This window comes from Podarcis muralis, chromosome 9 (genome assembly GCF_964188315.1).
Source record: "Podarcis muralis chromosome 9, rPodMur119.hap1.1, whole genome shotgun sequence".
Classification (NCBI taxonomy): domain Eukaryota; kingdom Metazoa; phylum Chordata; class Lepidosauria; order Squamata; family Lacertidae; genus Podarcis; species Podarcis muralis.
Genome location: NC_135663.1, coordinates 56,894,789 through 56,914,991, shown reverse-complemented (window position 1 = coordinate 56,914,991; position 20,203 = coordinate 56,894,789). Strand labels below are relative to the sequence as shown.

General features: G+C 38.5%; 1 protein-coding gene across 1 annotated transcript in view; it reads right to left on the bottom strand.

Moving 5' to 3' along the window:
- Nucleotides 1-1,157: 1,157 nt before the first annotated feature.
- MICU3 (mitochondrial calcium uptake 3) overlaps nt 1,158-20,203 on the bottom strand; it is a 40,210-nt gene continuing 21,164 nt past the window's right edge. The window contains exons 8-14 of the mRNA XM_077934298.1: nt 18,192-18,230; nt 12,382-12,477; nt 9,723-9,823; nt 8,045-8,216; nt 3,992-4,100; nt 3,151-3,308; nt 1,158-1,232 (exon numbers count right to left, since the gene is read on the bottom strand). Coding sequence (XP_077790424.1) covers nt 1,164-1,232; nt 3,151-3,308; nt 3,992-4,100; nt 8,045-8,216; nt 9,723-9,823; nt 12,382-12,477; nt 18,192-18,230 — 744 coding nt within the window. The 3' untranslated portion in view covers nt 1,158-1,163. The remainder of the gene's footprint in view (nt 1,233-3,150; nt 3,309-3,991; nt 4,101-8,044; nt 8,217-9,722; nt 9,824-12,381; nt 12,478-18,191; nt 18,231-20,203) is intronic.

Below are 20,203 nucleotides of genomic sequence, written 5' to 3'. Positions count from 1 at the left end.
TAACCTTTATCTATTCTAGCATTCCAGCCACACTGGACAACCAGAGGAAGTCCTCAGGAAGCTCATAAGCAAGACATGAGAACAAAAGCACTCTCCTTTGTGCTCCTCAGCAACTGGTATTTAGAGGCATACTGCCACTAGAATATATAGTGTGAAGCCACTGGCAGCCTTATTCTCCATGAATGAGTTGATCACCTTTTAAAGCTGTCCAATTTGGTGGCAGTGAATGGCATACGTTAACTATGTAGTATGTGCAGAAGTACTTCTTTTTGGTCTGCCTGATATCTCAAACCATTCAGCATAATTGGATGAGCCAGTGTTCTTGTATTATGGGAGGAGAAAAAATTCTATTGATTTTCTCCATACCATACATTTTACCTACCTCAATAATGTCCCTGGTTCTGCACAGGGCAGATGCTCTAGGCCCCTAATCATTTTAGTTGCTCTTTCCTGGAAAATGATCAATCAAGGAGCTGGAGCAACTCCCTTTATAGAAAAATGTTTTCTAAATGGGGGAACGGGGCAGAATGATCCTGAAATATCTAATGGTTGCTTATACATTTTTTACTATCAAATGTGTTTATATGAAGTATAGGTCTCACTGTGCTGTTGTGGGAAACACTGTCTTGGAGCTTAACATGGCTCCATATATGCCAGAGGTCACCAATGTGGTGCCCGTGGGCACACGTACTCCCATAGAGGCCTTCCCTGGTACCTCCCCCCCTCTGCATGCTGAAAATTGTGCTGAAATAAGGAGTTTGTGGTAGCCAACAGCATAGGTTGCAGTGCCTGTTTGGTATGGTGCCCACAACAATTTCTCCAATTTTCAAAGGTGCCCATGGACCCAGAAAGGTTGGCAACTCCTGATATATGCTAACAAAAATAGGTAATACAGGAGTCCTGTGTCATGAGCCTCCAAATTCAAGCCAAAAGACTTGGACATAGATTTTCCTAGAACAAATAAGTTTATACACAAGTTCCCCGAGGAAAATGGAGAAGAAATTGAAATTTTGATTCTGAATGAACTGAACAAAATTATACAGAGTTCACTTTCTGATCAGTTATTTTGATTCTCAGTTGTCAAATGAAAGGTCAGCTAAGTACAGTGATAAAACTTTAACTAACAGATTTAGAAACACAGTGCATCATAGACATACCATAGTTTATCTGCTATTGAGTTCCTTCTTCACACAGGATTTGAAAGTGGTGTATTTTTGCAGGGTTTTGTAGCCCTGAGAAGAAGACAAAGAAGTGTGCATGTGCAAGCATCATGTGAAGGCAGCCAAAGGTGAGCGTTAGGAGAAGATGGCATGAAAACAATAAAAGAATTGTACTTGTTAGTCATAGTGTAGAAAACTCTGCAAAAATAATTTTAGGCTAAAATATTCATGCACCTGTGATACAATTATGTATCATAGCACAATATAGGAATAACTGTTAATTTCAAAGATGCTAGAATAGAGAGTGTTGTTGCTTAAAGTTCTTGGTAAAGAAGAGAAAAAAATGCATGTTTTAAGCAAAGATCTTGTATCTACATCTTAAATAAGGTATTATGGAAACAACCCCCATACTCTACTTTCATACAGCTTGTGTGAAATTACTGTACAAACATCACTACAAATTTTGGCAATACAGTCACTGTCCACAGGGTGGCAGTTAAACATACCAGATCTCAGAGCAGAAATTTGTAAAGTTCAGGTTAGAAAACAATTATAAAATCCCTTAATACATTTGCAAAGGAGACATAATATTCAGAATTATGAACAGTGTATATAGGGAATGCTAAAAGAAGATTGGCTAACAACACATTTTAACCCAACACTAATAACAAGGACAATCAGCAACTCCACACTACCGTGGTACTTTTAAAAAACAACATTCAGAGCACAAGCAATGAAATAAATTTTGTCACCACATTTTGAAGGCAAGGTATTACATAGTTGGCTTGCCAATTCAAATGACTAGAAAAGGTGTATAGATTCATTCTTCCTTCTTTAAAGGCCTCATAGATCAGATATGATGTAAGAAATCAAAACTGGGGTTGTATGAGTATTTCAGCCCACTTGCTTTAATCCTGATTTTGAGTCGCCCTTTGAGCTTGGCAGAGCACAAAATAGCTAGCACCCCACCTCATATGTTCCTCATGCTTCCCTGGCAGTTCCCATGTCCTAATGGGGAAAACACACACCCATCCATTGGAGAAGGGCATTCCAGTTGGCTGAGGATCATGATATTTGCCACTGAGGCGAAGCGCTGCTGTGTTCCATGCCCTCCGCCACCTGGTATTCCCTCTTCAAGACATTTTTTCATTAGAGAAGAGAGTTTTTTCAACTGTTTGAATAGTCCAGCCCAATCGTTTATGGGCTGAGCAAGTCGGTAGCGGCTCATTCCTACTTATAATCATTAACCTAAAATATTTATATTGTATGCGTATTTCAGGCTTATAAATAAATGCAATCTGATTACTGTATTTTTGGTAGAAGACTAAGCCTAATTTAAAATGTGAAATTAAATGCATAATTACACAACAGTATTTACAGAATTACTTAAAAATACTTTGTGACAAAATTCATTTCTGCTGACTACTATTTAGTTAATTTATTGTCTCTAGGGGGCAGTCAGGAGTACAGATTAAACTTCTAAAACTTCTAAAACTACAGGCTATCAAAAGCTTTTAGACATTAATTTCCCAGTCTATAAATTGCAATGATGAGACTGAACCTTCTAGATGATTAACTGGGGACCTACTTGATCAACATCAAGCTGGATCAGAATGTGTCTGTAGACTTGGCTATAGAAAAAACAAACAAATCCCAGTTCTGTAAATTAAGGGTTAGTAAACTAAACATATATGGAGGTAGTTTTAACTTTAATAATAACCATAGATTAATCATGAGTTTCATTTCAAAGTCAGACTGTTACTGTTTATTGCTACACTATGAATTCTGGCACATCCTTAAATAATAATAAAATACACATCTATGTGATGAAGTTCTTGAAACCCTTTCAAGTTGAAGAGTAGAACAGATATCTATGAAAAAAATGGCTATATTTCAAATAGTTTTGGAAACAGCAAAAATTTAATAATTTATGGACTGCTTATATCTCATTCATAAGTTTTCGTGATTAAGAGATAATCCATGTTCTTACCTTGAACCCTCGTTGCAATCGGTCTTTCATAATACCAATAAATTCTTTGTAGCTCAGCTGATCATCTTTGTCTACATCAAAGATCTTGAAGACAGTGCTCACTAAATGCATTGAAAGCTTCAAACCTGTAGCTACATATACTGCACGCTTGAATTCATCTACGGAAACAAGGAAATTTAGCAGCTAACCAAAATCATCATGCCACACAGTGATTACCATTACTTATTACTGAAAAAAACTCATTCTCCATTAAATATATATATTTGTCAAGAGCACTGTGTTCTAAGTGGCCCCTTATTATAGCTTAGTTGCACAGCTGATCTCTTGAAAAAAAGCAACTGCTAATGCAAATGATAACTGTGGAGTACAGAATACATCTAATATACATGTATATTTTCATTCGTGTGGTTTGAGGTGGTTTGCTGGAGGCTTATAGTGTCTTGTATTATTTGAATTTATTCACAAATATACAGTTTGACCATAGGTGGAAGCATGCAGCTTAACTCCTGGGGAGCTGCTGCTTTACTGCTACTATGGCTTTACAAGCATATACCTACTAAAAAAAAGTATATAAATGGTTCATAGATGAGTCTTCCCTACCACACTTGCATATATTTATTAAATGGCAAGAAAACTCTTAGATACACAAGAGGCATTTTATGTCTCATAAGATTCAAACATGGATAACTGCCATGCAGTACATACATATTTAAAGAATTTTGGAGAGGTTGAACAGGCAGAAAAAGCACAATACTTGATGTTCACACAAATATTAAACAAAACGGATTTCTTTTCTTTTAATATTAAAAAAGTATTAACTATTGACATTAAATATTTTTACCTTTTCCTATGGAACGGTTTGCAAAATTATACATCTGCATTGCAATTGCGAAGTCTTCTAGATTATTCAAAAACTGGAAAAATGATCTGAATTCATCAAATGTAATGCCCTATGAATAAAAGAATATTGACATTAGTACTACAGAATCAGAATCAGCAGCAGTAGCAGCATTCTTTAATTGTTTGGCAGCAGTTTTGCAGCTGATAATGGAGTCAGCATACAATGGAGATAGTTCTATACCTCTCATAGCTCCTTTCCCTAACAAAGTTGCAATCCTGCTGCCACAAGCCAAATTGTACTAGTAGAGAAATAATGCCTCTCTCAGGAGGAGTCAGGCCTCTCCCATGTGGCCAAACGGACAGAAGCTTTATTGGTAATACCTGTTCCCCACTTACTGGGAAACACCATTTGTGGCATGGTGTGGTGATGGGAGGAGGGAACAATTGGCTGTGGGAGCTTCCTGCACGGCTGGGAAGTGCTTTGTGTGCTTTCTAGTCAAGTGGGAAGTTGGGAGTTGAGTGTTGTTTTACTGTCAACAAGCCATGATCTGAAGCCATCTCTTATTGTTGGCTTACTCACTCTGGTTTATTTTGCCTATGGCTTGGCATTAATGTATGAACCTAGTATCCCTCCTTAACCAAACTACTTAGACGTTTTGTTACTATCATGTGGTATACACAATTCGTTTGTATAGAAATAAATAAAATAAAAACCATGGTTTGTTTGCCCCCTCCATCCCGGACACTCACTAAGCTACAAAGGGACATGGTAAGAGCAGCTGGAAACTAAACCAAATTTTGGAGAAACAAGTCATAGTTTGTTTGATCTGTGCACAACTGATGGTTAAATTTTAGTTTTATAAGCAATCCATGACTTTGATTTATGTGCATATGATACAGATATGTCCAGAATTCAAATAATAATAATAATAATAATAATAATAATAATAATAATAATAATAATAATAATTTATTATTTGTACCCCGCCCATCTGGCTGGGTTTCCCCAGCCACTCTGGGCGGCTTCCATAGAAACCAAAAACCCCACTAAAATATCATACATTAAAAACTTCCCTGAACAGGGCTGCCTTAAGATGTCTTCTGAATGTTAGGTGCAGTTAGGTTTCTTTGCTCTCTAATTCTTTCTCCCATTTCCCTAACTCTGAATATTTGGTCTTTTTTTTAGGTGGGGGTGGGGGTACATGACCCATTTTATTCTTTAACAAGTATTTATATTTTTAATGCTTGTTTATACCACTATTATTGTAGCACATTCATTGTTTCTTTTTAGTACTGTGCTTTAAGTATATTTGTTGAGTGCCTTATCTGTGTCACGATACCGAAGCACTTTGGGTGTTTCCCCCCTCCTTTTAACTACCACTAACTGCTAAATGATGCTTACTTGCTCTTTTTTAAGCCCCTCAAACTAAAATGTCAAGAGTTGAAAAGTGTGATCATTTGAAAATAAGCTGAACTGTTTACAAGTAGATCTAAAACAGTTAAACCTGATCTTTCTGTAAACAAATAAAAGCGAATTATATCCAAAGCACTCCATGCTTGAAAGAGTCCCTGCAACATCAACCCTATTGGTTTGCACTGATGCATTTAGCTGCCACTATGTCTCTTTGTTGTTTAAATTTACTCCAGACAACACCTTTGTTTCCTAACAAACAGTTTAGCTAGCAAGGTTATTTGCTTTTGCAACTGCCCAAGTTCTTTGAAATCCTCTGTTTAGTCACTTCTAAGAACCACTCACTCCACACTGGCCTTCTACAAATGACCCTGTGTTAAGGAGACTGAAGAACTAGATTAAACATGTTAAAAGAGCATATACCCTAAAGATGGCAAAACTGCACATGGGACTTTGTGGCATTCTATCACAACTAAATAATATGTCATTTAGGATAGATTATGTTGAACATCATCTTTTGCAAATTAAAAAACCCAACAACCTAAACACGCTCATTCAATAATATTTACGACAAATTCTACCCATCCCACTAAAAGGTGAGCACTACAAACACCAAAGCCCCAACTCGTGACCTTTCCAAGTAACAGTCAAAGTCCTGGTTAAACAGAAATGTTTTAGCTTTTTGCCTAAAAGCAAACAATGATGTCCCCAGGTGTATATCCTAGGGAAAGCATTCCAGAAATGGGGAGTCACTACTGAGAAGCCCCATGCTAAAACTGTTTTACCAAAGACAGCTATCTGGCTACTGAATTTTGCACTAGCAAAGGCAACTCAATGCATAACGCACTGCCGCATTCTAACCTAGTACATCTGTAACCTGCTTCAAGCACCCCTTTGTACTTTGTAGATGGGGCTGTTCTGGCTACATAACTCACACTCAATAGTTTACTTTTGGTAGAAACGAGTGGGGCACTTCAAAAAATGTTGTTTTTCTTTTCATGGTTCAGCCACTCCGTCCCATTCCCCCTGGTTTTCTGTCCTAGTCCAGTCAGCATTCTGTGCCTATTACCATGATCAGTTCTCATTGTGTGTGTGTGCTTTTTTCTCATATTGGGACACAGTGGTCTACAGTCCCAACTACATTAAAATCTTTGATTTCTCCACTAAATTCTATCAGAAGCTGTAACTTTCATCATTTGGGGACTTATCTACATACCCTCAAACATTAGTCCAATGAAAATAGAGATGTTGACCCAGTCATTTTGGATGGCTTCCAACATTTTATATATAATAATAAATAATAAAACATTAAAGATTAAAAACTTCCCTATACAGGGCTGCCTTCAGAAGTCTTCTCAAGGTTGTATAGTTTCTTATCTCATTGACTTGGGGGTTGCATAACTGCATACTCTCCAACATTTCTCCAATGAAAATAGGGATGTACCAAGGAAAAATAGGACATTCTGGGATCAAATCAGAAACCAGGATAGCTTCTGTAAATCTGGGACTGTCCCTGGGAAATAGGGAGAGTTGGAGGATCTGTATCTATATGAACCAGGAAATGACCTGTCCAGACAAGGAAATTAGTCTTCCTACCATTTTTATATCTCTGTGCATCTTGCTTTGTATTTATCTTTCAGTTACTCATTTCATTTCTCCTTTCCATCTGGTTTTCAGTTTCTTTCCCTCTCAGTCAGTCAGCATTCCCTGGGCACTGTGCATGCTTAATCCTCATTGGGCTTCTTTTAAGGGTTTACTCCTTAGGGTTCACCTGAGACTGCCGATACCTCCCTCTTGTGTGTAGCTGTTGATGTATGGTTTACATGAGCAATGGCACTCAAAGAACTGGACTACAAATAGAATATAGAAGAATTCTGTTATAATTAGCCATTCTGTAAAAGTAAAGGTACCCCTGCCCGTACGGGCCAGTCTTGACAGACTCTGGGGTTGTGCGCCCATCTCACTCAAGAGGCCGGGGGCCAGCGCTGTCCGGAGACACTTCCGGGTCACGTGGCCAGCGTGACATCTCTGCTCTGGCGAGCCAGCACAGCACACGGAAACGCCGTTTACCTTCCCGCTGGTAAGCGGTCCCTATTTATCTACTTGCACCCGGGGGTGCTTTCGAACTGCTAGGTTGGCAGGCGCTGGAACCGAGCAGTGGGAGCGCACCCCGCCGCGGGGATTCGAACCACCGACCTTTCGATCAGCAAGCCCTAGGCGCTGAGGCTTTTACCCACAGCGCCACCCGCACCCCCCTATACAGCCATTCTGAGATAATATCAAAAGCCAGTGAAAGGTGTTGTGTAAAGTATTACTCATTCCTGCCTATGTGCCCAGGCACCATTCAGATGCAAAATGAACCCAGAATGTCCATGTCTAAAAACTCACTGAAAATGAATGAAACCTAAGTGGTTGACAGGACCTGCCCATTTTTCGTTCTCCAAAACTATTTGGCCTATTCCAACCCACCCTTCCTTCCCACAAATCCCACCTGCTCAATAGCAGGTATCACATTTCAGCACATGTAACTGGAAGTGATTGACATTTTCAGGTAACTGTGTTTTCAATCAGGCTATGATTTTGTGTGTGTGTGTGTGCGCGCACACACACACGCAGATGTTTGGGTCTTTGCTGAAAGCTTACTTGCTCTTCTGGCATGCTGCAGCGTACATTTTCCAGATAGCTTGATGTATTTTCCACATTTGTATATCTTAAAAGTATATGAGCAAAGTCTTCCTCACTGATGGTAGTCATTCCATTAGAGTATGAAAGAAATTCTATTTCAAGAACTTCAGTTTGGAGATTATCCATAAACCTGAATTATAAGAGGTATTGATTTAATAAATCTTATAACTCCATATGTAGAATCCCGCCCCCTAATATTTCAAACATTCCAACTGATGCAAAATTAATAAAATTGCAATTTCATTAACAGCTGATGGACTTCTTGGTTTGACCTAGTAAAGGAAATTTATCATTGGCAGATCATTTCTGCCCGCACAAAAATATTGTGAAATATATAGAGGTGAAATTTGTGGGGCTAAAATGTGATGCAATGACACTAGAAAGATATTTTTATGCCAAGGGCTGCAAGCTTCCAAAGTTACACGGTTTAGTATTGCACTCTATACATGTCTATTTAAAATGCAGTCCCATTATTTTAAAAAGGTCTTACTATTAGGTAAGTATATAGGATTGCAGCTTAACTCACACTGGTTTCAGTGTGTTTTAAGCTACCTAAATGTGCAAAGAGTTTAAGCCAAGGAAAATAAACATGATGCAACACTCATCAGAGCCAATCCACAGCTCTGCAAGAGCACATGGAGCTGCTATGTGAACAGGCAGGACAGCTTCACATGGAGGACAGCAAAGCAGCATTTACAGAGCTGTCCCTGTTACTAAAGCCAATAGTGAAGTCCTTTTACAAGAATAATTTTCCCTATCAGACCTTATAGCACATTGGCCTTATGGGGAAAGTAGAAGAAACACATTTCTCTACAATTGAGGTGGGGCACCTATGGCCGTCTAGACTACAACTCATGTAATTCCTGACTAATGGTCTTACTGGCTGGGGCTGATGGGAGTCGGAGCTGAACAACACCTGTGGGTGGGTGTGGGACAGGTTCTCACTACTGTACCACAGATTTCAATGTCAGAGAGGCAAAGAGGTGCTGTTCCTTTTAAGTTCAGAAAGTTACACTATTTCTAAAAGGCACAGAAGTACAGGTGGAGACTGATTATCTGTAAAGGTGGCTTCTCACCTGTCATCTATGTATAAAATTTGTGACCAATTGCAAAACTCTATAGAGATCCAGTAAAGATAATTCTCAACATGGAATTCAGTGCACAAACAAAGGCTCTAATGCAATGGAACTACTGGATCATTCAGACCAAAAAATACAAAATAAACCAAAAAATCAGGATTTACCAGTGGCTGCAGAACTGATTCATATTCACTACAGAAAATAAGATACATCATATTTTCATATTTTGATCTTCTAAATGGGGTACTAATGTATTTCTAAGTACTACAGAATGCTATGCAGAAAACTATAAAGGTAACAAAAAGTTGTTTTTAGTTGCTCTATAGGCATCTGGTTAGTCACTTTGAAAATACGATGCTGGATAAGATAGGCCTTTGGGGGCTCTTCTCAGGTTCTAGGCTATGGAAGCCATAGACTCCAAAGTTTTTTTAAAAAAACCAGAAAGTACCTTCTAAAAATATTTAAGGCTACAGACAATATTATTGGCATGTATGATTTCTAATATGACATATAAAACAGGATTTGTACATATGAAAAGTATTAAAAGTAAGGCTCACCTATAAAAATCTTCAAAGTTAAGCTCAGCCTTTCCTTTCTTACCAAAAAAGTGTATCAGCAGTGTAGTATCGGATAGTAAACCAGTGATGTCATCTGCACGCTTAAAAACATATTAAGTATATTAATTGCTTAGTGTTGCAATAGCTTTGGTAACAAAAATAAAATCCACAGAATTTTATCAGTGCACTTTGTTTTAAAAGGATTGCTTCAAGATTAAATGCATCCATGCATCAAATACATATTAAAACTATTTGCAAGATCAGTTAGTAACATTAGTCAGGTCATACTTCCCCACACAATATTTTACATTACATTTTAGCCTACCAAACTTAAAAAGTGATATGGTATGATCAAATGTGTTAAATAAAACCAGGGACCTGGGTGAAATTAATCAGAATAGTGAAATAATATAGTGAAAATAAGTTGGCACATTTTAAAAATGATTATGATGATGGAAAGGCAACCATCATTGCAAACGTATTTCTCATCCATAGCTTTGTTAATGTCAAAAAAGTGAAGGGAATATTTTGTTGGAGAAAATAATAAGGCAGGCCTACCTCAGGAGCCTGTGTTTTTTTGTTTGTTTTGATTTTTTGACAGTGATGTCATTTCTATGCAAAAATCTGTTCATGCAAAAAATGTCAAAGATTCTACTTCCTATGAGGAAAAACCTCAAGTGTGAACAGAGGAAGAGTGGAATTATAAGAAACAGTTCTATAGTTAAGAATACATATTCACACATTGAGATATTTTTAACCTACAGCTTCTGAAATTGTAATCTAATAGGAGTAGCAGGTCCTCAATATGAGACCTGACTAGCTGACTTTCAGATTCATCTAGTACACAAACCAGATATATTTAAGCAGTATGAAGGATTGTGTATTTTCTTTTCTATTTCTGGACAGCATTATTAACCGTTGCATCTATTTTTTATTGTTTATTTATCAAAATACTGCCCTTCTGAAAATGCAAGCTTGACCTACAGTACCAGCTCAAATAATCAGCTCCCAAAGACCTTGCAGCAAGGCTACACTTGATTTATACAAATGACACTGACAGGTGACCATTATATCAATCGCTTCCAAAACCTCTGAGTACAGTTGGTGCTGAAATGGTGCAAATTCAATTTACAAGCACATGACAGATGCACCCCAGGACTTGTATTCTCTAGGTCATCCCAGTTCACCAAGGCAATTGCTTACATGGTCAAACAATTACGTAACCTCTTTTCTATGAATTTTATATATTCATCATTATACTCAATACTCCACAAGTAAGCCACCTATATCTACATGAAAATAATCATATGAATCAGTGGATGAGAAAGAAAAAATGGTTATAAAAGGGCTTAACATGGAGGATAATTTGTTGTGTATGAACTATATCCTAGGGTGGATATACAAAGACCAGAAAATTCTTTATTCTAGGCAGCAGTACTCTGTCAGGGTCTATGCACATACTGTATGAAACCCTTTAATTCTGACTTCCCAAATAAAATGCTTTCCCTCTTCAATTCCCATAGCCTCAAGTCAGTGTTTATTAATGCATTCATTCCTTTCATTGAAAGAAGTCTAAATGTCTCCTCTTCCTCAAATGTCTTCCTTGTCAGTCTCACATAAATATGAAAATTGCCTTTCGTCTAGCTGGGAGGTCTGTAGATGCACCAAACGGGGCTTAACCCCATCAGCAAGTAAGACACAGAGGTAATGTCAGATGAATTTTCAACTTGCAGTGGGGATTCTGTGCCTTCAATAGTTACATTGAAAAGGGAATCTTGGCAGGCACAACCCCTCATGCAACAGTACAAACAATTGCCCATGCCTATTCCCAACTTCATATCTACTAAAATTAGCTGTGCCCAAATAATCCTAAATGGAAGCTATTCCAATGTACAATGGTTATTAGCAGGCAGAGCTGTTCCTTTAATCCACAGGTAGCCAACAAGCAGCTCCCAGTTGCATTTTATGTTGTCCCTCAATTTTTTATGATGCTGTCCCATTCCCTCCTTACAGTGTTTTCTGCTTCCAGTTGGTTTCCTCTGTATTTTTCCTGGGTTTTTATAATTTCATCCCACTTTTGCTATGTAAGGAGCAGCATTCTAAGTTAGCTAATTTATAACACTTTTGTTTCTGGCTCCATATACAACCAGCATGTGTCTATGACAGATTTATTCCAAGGGAATGTACCCTTCAATAGAGAAAGGTTGCCTACTTATGCGTTTATGAAACATAAATGTTTACCATCAGATGGTTCATTAAATGGAAAGCACTGAACCTATCTATAACTTTCAAATGTAAAAGACTAGTTCTTAAGATAGGCATACTTATAACTGTGAAGTATCTTTTCAAAATACAATATAATACAATAAAATAAAAAGATATCCAATATTCCAAGAATGAAATAAAACCAATTATTTCACTGTTAGTAAACAAGAAATATGGCAGTTTAAAGTATGTGTCAAATGCATGTTTTTCTTATGCAACAAATATAACAAATGTAAATACCAAACAAAAACCATGGGGAAAAATAAAAACAACGCAAGGAGGAGGGGTAATTAAAAAGTTTAAAATATTTACAATATACACAATAAAATGGAATATGAAAAAGAAAAAGAAAACTGAAGAACAGTTCATGGACCATACAGAGGTTTTGTTATACCTCTGCAAGGTCCGAAAAGAGTGCCTGGCTTGTGCTACGTCTCAGAGTATCCCAATAGCTTCTTGGAACCAGGTCCTCTCCTTCTGTTTTTAGCACCTGCAAAATTTTCAAGATGCATAGGTTTGGTGGGAAGGGGTAATAAAGTAATAAAAACCAAGAGCAGCTTATACACTTTTACATCTTTGCTAACTAATCTTCAAAAAGAGAAAGCTCTATGTGATCACCTTCTCCATTTTTCCTACACAAAGAAAAATACTGTATAACACATAATACATTGCCCTTTTCAAAGCAGCAGAGTCCCTGATAATCACTTTCTTATTCATGATGATGTAATCTTATTAGGTTGATATTGCCATCTTTAAAAAATATGACGATATAGCTTTGCACATGGGATCAAAACATAGTTTTGTACACATTTTAAAAAAGAATGATTCTCATGTGATAAGTTTTCTTCTTCTTCATGTGCCAATAGAAACTTAGACTTTTTTCATTCTATTTTAGGGGGGAAATGTGGGTCCATTCCAGAAAAAGTTAGTCATGGTTCTCCATTGAAGTAAATGGGATTTCAGTCATGACTAATTTGTCTCACTGAACTTTCTCCTGATTGGAGCCTATGAACTCTCTCTTAATTGGAGCAAGTTTGTGAAGTATTACTCTTACTAGATTAAAAAGAAGTATGGGGAAGATCCCACCCAATTAAGAATTTTAAGTTCTATTTATTTCAATGGGAAATACTTAAGCACACGCTTAACTATCTCCTACTGAAATCAGAAGAATTTAGTGACATTTAATTTGGCTGGATTATGCTCGGAGTTTTGATCAGTAGCCAACATATATGAAAAGATAAAAAGAACACCCTCTCTATATATCATATAAATATTCCTAGCTACTTTAGATATTTTTCTTCAGGCAAGAAAGCTATCTTTAATTATATGTGAAGAAATAATGTTCTCATGTTGGGTTTTCTGTAGTGACATGTCAGATGACACAGAGTGAAGCTTACAACGTGCACGTTTGTATACTATGTCATCCTTCTGAAAAGTACCAAAATTATTCAGCTGACATTCTGACCCATAAGTACAGTCAGAAATAAGTACCATCAATTTGAACTAAAATTCCAAACACGTGTGCTTTAGAAAAGTAGTGCTGGGACTCCAAACTTGCCAGCAATATTGCATGAAGATTTGTGCTGAAATCCTGGACACAGTTATGTTTTGAGAGGCTGAAGAGGATGGAGTGTGGTAGACAGAGAACTGAAACAAAAAACCAGGTATTTCCAAGACAAGTCCAGTACTCAGCTCATAGATCCTTCATGAGATAACAACAAGAGGTGTGTGGGGTGGGTGGGTGGGAGTCCATGTTTGCTGCTATCACAGCTGCCAGTCCTGATCATCTTTAAGTAGTTAATGAAGGGGTCTTTATACAAAACGATTATGTGCTTGTGGTTTGGTTGGTTTCTAAAAAATGTTTCTCGTTATATTCAGGTGAGGGTATTGGCCATGGTGCTGTACTACAGCTTCTCTTTCTTCCTCCTTTACTATGGTTCAAAATGCAGAGGACATGCAGTAGGAAACCACGCCATTAAAGATTTGGTATCTTTTTTCTTTTTTTTCAAGAGCCATCGTAGTTGTCATTTGAAAGCACTATAAATCGCATCTCAGTCTTCCCCTGATGTGAATGGATGTGGCTTATACCTATTAATGCAGCATCCTTAAATGTTATAGTGACAAGGTGGGGTAGCGTATCTAGAAAGGTGAGAAACACATACTATAAACAAGGAAGTGAAATAATTCACAGTAGGCAGAAGGATCAGGGCAGAAGGAAAGATTTTCCATCCTACACTTTGCCTGTACTCACATTCCTTGCATGTCTCTGTGTTTGCTGTTGGGTCCCTTTGAGAGCTGTCTCCATGGAGATAGTTCTCAGCAGCTGCTGCAATACGAATATTTCAAGGTGGGAAATCCCTCACTTTAGCTGGGTTACTTCAACAGCAGGTGTGTATCACCTCCATGGAGACAGCTGTCAGTGGGAGATACTGATGGATGACATTACTGTAAAATCCACCTTTTTCTGGGATTTCCTGTCTTGAGTAGGATTGCTCAGGTGACGGTGAAGATAGGTCTCACTGGAGACTGTCCTGCGAGTCCGTGGAGGCAGCTCTTAGAAGCACACAGCACCAGGTGTTGACATCTACTTAAGCCTGATTTCCTGGTGCCTATGGTTGCTCGATGGGCAACAGGTTCCTGTGACATCAGCGAGACTGATGGAATGGAACTACAGGACACATTACAGTGGTGCAATCTGAACTTGCCAGTAAAAGCTATCCTCTCTTGGGAAGTAGGGGCTCACCAGAACCCAAGAGCTGCTTGGTCATACAATCTATTTAGCGTAATATTCTGTTTTCTTGTAGTGGTTCTGTCAGATTCCATAGCAAAATTCAGAAGTAGAAACAGTGAAACAGTTCAAGGTGACTTGTGATTATGCTGCTGATGTTTGTACCTAAGACCATTTACATTAAATATACAGGGTGATTCATAATGAAGTATAGAGTTTCTAGATGCTGTAAGACAGTAACAGGTGACAACACGGACCACAACTGTGAACCGTGAGGTAGATGTACTCATAAAGTTTGTGTTCTGCTACTGAGGGAAGTGACATAGGCGATAACGCACGTGTCATGTGACTAGTCAGGGAAAATGGCTGTGTGTACAGTGGAGAAGGCCTTTTTGTGTTCTTGATTTGAGCAAAACAGAATCTGTAACTGTTGTGCGATGGCATTTTCTGAGATTCAGAAAAAAACCTCCAAGCAGAAAATGTATCTATGATTGCATTATTTTTTTTTGAAACTATGGTCTGTTTGTGCAAACTTAGAAGTCCTGGATGACTGTGTATATCGGAAGAAGTCGTTGATAGTGTTTGCACCGCCATTCAACGAAGCCTGGGAAAATCAAAATGTAGGGTGAGTCGTGTTTGGGCAGCAATGGATTACCAGTTCGATGTGTGTCATGTGACAAAGGGTGCACACATAGAACATCTGTGACAGTTTATAAAACAAACAAACTTGAAACATTCCCCTACAATTCTGTTACAGGTAACATAAGATATATTACATTTTTTTTTTATAGTGCATTGAAACTGTATACTTTATTATGAATCACCCTGTAGCGTAGTATATATGTAAGCAGCAGAATGCAAAAATGGTTGGGAAGCCACGTCCAAATTGTTGCGTCCATCCCACACCTAATAATGAACGTCCTTGGCAGATAGTAGCAGTTGTGCTATTCCTGACGGAGGGTGTCCTGAGGAAGAGTTATGTTGACTACAGAGGAAGGGGGTTATGTGTCCCTCAACTACAAAAGGATGATGAGCAGTTCCCTGATGGCCTTTGGTTCAAGGGATAAGCAGATGCATGTAGCAGGCTGTCAATGCATTTAATATGTGGGGGCGACTATCAGATCCTCTAAAGTCTCATTCCTTCCACGTTGACTGATATCATAGAGTTGGGTACAAGGGGAAGTGCTCTTAATGCTGACTCAATCCTCAGATGCATCATTGATATACTGAGACAGGAAAAACCATTTGTCACTGCACTCATACAACTTTTGGGTAATGCCAAAGTGGCAAATGAAGGTGTAAGCATTTTCCACAAAAATATCTTGAGCTCTCTTCTTCTTTTCCAAATCTTTCAGGTGCTGCAGCAGAGGTGGCGGAACCAAGATTCTTCTTTTAAGGGGTGAGGAGAAGATATTGAATGAATCTCAAAAGTGGAGAATCTTGTGAACCCAGGAGTGGCAGAACCCTGGACATACATCTATGCAGCCATGTGCTGGCAGCTAAACCTAGATATTAATCATTTTTAAACTTAGATTTCAGGAAATAAACAAGTGTGAAGAAAGACTAGGGGGGGAAAGGTTTCTAGAGGAGCAGCTATGTTAGTCTATTGCAGCAAAAACAACCAAGATTGTTGTGGCACTTTAGAGAGTAACAAATTTATTATGGTTAAAAACTTTGTGAACTTTTGTGAATAAATCTGTTAGCCTTTAAAGTGTCACAAGAATTTTTGTTTTTGTTTTTTAAAATAGTATTCTTTAGCTTTAGCTTTACCAAGTTACACTGCATTTAACTTCATGGCTAATTCCAGCAGTAGAGAAAAGAGTTTTGAAGTCTGCATCAATACATTAGAAACAAAATTAATATATATTTTCATGTAGCTGTGATTGCCAATCTTAATTTATATAGTACATGCAAATACCTTTCTCATTAGCTTCAATGGTATGTGGATTGCTTCATAAGCATGCACATATTTAATTTTGCATCATTTACATGTTAAATCTAAAATTCTACAGATGAGAACCTTCACAATAAGTATTATCCATGACATAAATAGTTCTATAGTTGTGACCTATAATTGTGATCAATGCACTTTTTTCAAATAAAATCTGTTTAGAAGAGTCAAGGAAGGATTCACAACAAAATGGTAGGACAGTATCTTTCCATTTCAACTTGGGGCTGAGTAAGTGACTGGACAAAAGAAAAACTTCTCAGGCCTGTGCCTAGAAGTTATGGACCAATGGAGGAAATTGTGAGACAAATACTCATTGCCATAATCCTCATCATGGGTTTCTCAGGCAAATATATTGTGTGAACAGTGAAACAAGGATAACAGTATCCAATTCTGGGGTACCATTCCTAAAATGTATTTGCTTGAAAAGCCCAATCCAGGAATAATTCTGTGAGAGGAAATGTATGTGTGTGCATGTGTGCATATACTGTAAAAATACTAGCTAACTAGCTTGATACTTGATGTTAACTCCTGTATTCAATACCAAGGATGTTAGTATTTTTACATTATACATGCTTCATCTGCATAAAAGATTATACTAAAGTCATTAGCTGTGACATTTTCAGTTCAGTCAGTCATGAGGCACATGCAGTGCATGTGAAATACATACACCAGGCCATGCACCAGAGAAGTAACTCACAATATGAAAGAAAAAAACAAAAAAAAGGGGGGGGGGGAGGACAGAAGCAAGTTCCTGTATTTTTTTCTTGTAACTTAATCAAACTTGTCAGGCAGAACGGTTCCTCCTTCTTCCCTGCATGCTGTTGCTAAAGGGCTCCCAACCCCTTCAGAACCAATTTCAGGGAATGCACAAGGGAGGAAAGGGGAAATCCCTGTTGCAGAAGCACTTGCACAGGGCTTCCATTAGTTGAATCCTGCCCCTAGTACTAAAATCCTATCAAAATAACCCCATCTACCCTAAATGGTATGGTGAGCTCAACAAAAACAGGAAAATCTATTATCTAGTGTGAGGATTAAAGCTTGCATTTGGGGAACAGTCAGAGAGTCTGATCTACCAGGGTTTTGAAAAATGAAGAACCTATTGAGGCAGTGATCCCTCGTGCTTCTACTTTGCCTATATGCTATATAAAAAAATGGCCAAGTATTTCTTCAGTATAAAACTGACTCAGCTTACAAATGAAAGATCCTGCCCACCCCTCTAAAAGTTCTGCAGCAGTGAAATAACAAATAACTGTTACACCTTCTACCAGCTTCCTCCACCAACCCCTTCATTGATCCTCCTTCCAGATCAGCTATAGAGTAAAACTGGAGTCCTCTTGGTGAGGGTGCCAGTAAAAAGTCACAGCTGCATCCTCTCCTGTTACCTAAGGTTACCCAGGCAACCTTAAAACAGTTTCTTATCAACACTGAACATTTTGGTTTTAACACTGTGCAGCATTTCTTGTAGTGAATGGTGATTTCACATAGATTTAATACTTCAGAAGTATAATACATTTGGAGTACATACAGCATTAGTAGAACTGTGGTATCCATAAAGCTGGAGATGCTGATATAGTAAAGAAGAGTGAAATGAAGAGTTGCATTTCAAAATGAAGACAGGATAAAAAGAAAAGATAACAGTAGGTTAGGGCATAACAACTTCCATTGTACTTGTTATGAAATACAGTTTTACTTAAAGATAAGTCTTTGTTTAAAATTAAACAAGTTCAACAATATTTTTAAAATTAAAATGTTCTTAAGATTTTAAAAAAGCAGATCATCAAAACAAACTATTGTCACCACTATTGTTCATCAACAATGAACGACTGAACAGAGTTCCACCCACAACAGAATTCCAACAGAAACCCGGATTTCAACAGGGTAAAAGCATTGCTGTAGTAACCCCAGTTTTCTGAAGGAACCACTTTCTGGCTGGTTCTGCAGCTGCTCTAGAAATAACAAACCAGAACAAGGGAAGACATCATTTTTGCCTCCTCTTCAAGCACATTATTCCCCACCCCCACACACACTTATGAATTGCTGCCTATGAAGTATCTTGAAGCAATTTCACAATAAAATGAAAACCATATACGAAACAATTACATATATAATAACAATTTCAAATAAATTCACAGACTGATGGGGATTTAAAAAAACTCTACTTGTTAAAAGTCTTCAACAGGTGCCGAAAAGAAAATAACAGTGGCACTTGTCTGAAATGTAATGGAACGGAGTTCCAAAGATAGGTACCGCTACACTAAAGGCCTGCTTCTGACATGATGTGGAATGGACCTCCTGATAAGATGGTATCTGCAGGTTGTCCTTTTCTGCAGGGTACAGTGATCAGTTGGGTGTGTAAGGGATGAGATGATAAGTATCCTGGTCACAAGCTGTATAGAGCTTTTCAGGGTACCAGCACCTTGAAAACAGCTCCGTAGCCAATTGCCAATCTGTACAATTCTTTCAGCAGCAGGTGATAGCCTACCCTGAGAGCAGCCACATTTTGCACCTCAAGGGCAGGCCACATAAAGTGCATTGTAGAGATCCAATCTACAGGTTACCAGCATACCTTTGTACAGCTTTCCGGGTCATGTGGCCAGCATGACTAAACCGCTATTGGTGCACAGAGGACCGTGATAAGTGCCAGAGCACACAGAAACGCTATTTACCTTCCTGCTGCAGAGGTACCTATTTATTTATTTGCACTGGCATGCTGTCGAACTGCTGGATTGGCAGAAGCTGGGACAGAGCAACAGGAGCTCACCCCGTCACATGGATTCGAACCACTGACCTTCCAATCGGCAAGCCCAAGAGGCTCAGTGGTTTAGACCACAGCACCACCCACATCCCTATAGCATATAAACAACAGCTGTGAGGCTATCCTGGTCCAGAAAGAGCTGCAGCTGTCTTAGCAGCTGAAGCTGGAAAAAGGCACTCCTAGTACTGGGGTCTCCTGGGCCTCTAGTGACAAAGATGGATCCAGGAGCACCCCCAGACTATGAACCTGCTCCTTCAGGGAAAGTTTCAAAGAAGGAAACTGACCAATTACCCAGACTCAAGAGCTGCTTGCCACAGCACCTACACTTTGCCAGGATTCAGGGTCGGTTGGTCCATCCCCAGGCCCAGGGCTTGAACAGCCTCTCCTGATACAGATGTTACAGAGAAATACAGCTGGGTATCATCAGTGTACTGTTGAAACCTTGCCCCCAATCTCCTAATGGCTCCATATAGATGTTGAATATCATTGTGGACAAGCACAACTGACAGGTGTCTAAAATATATTCTCAATGCTATTCTCTGAAACTGACCTTGGAGATTGGCCCAGAACCACTGTAAAACAGTGTTCACAATGCCCATCTCACAAAGTCAGTTCACGAGGATACTATGGTTAAATGTATCAAATCTCCTGAGATATCAAGTAATGATTACAGGGTTGCATTCCTCTTTTCCTTGTGTCAATAAAAGTCATCCATCAGGGCAATCAAGGTTGATTCATTCCCACAACTGGCTCTGCAAATGGATTGGAATGGGTTAAGGCAA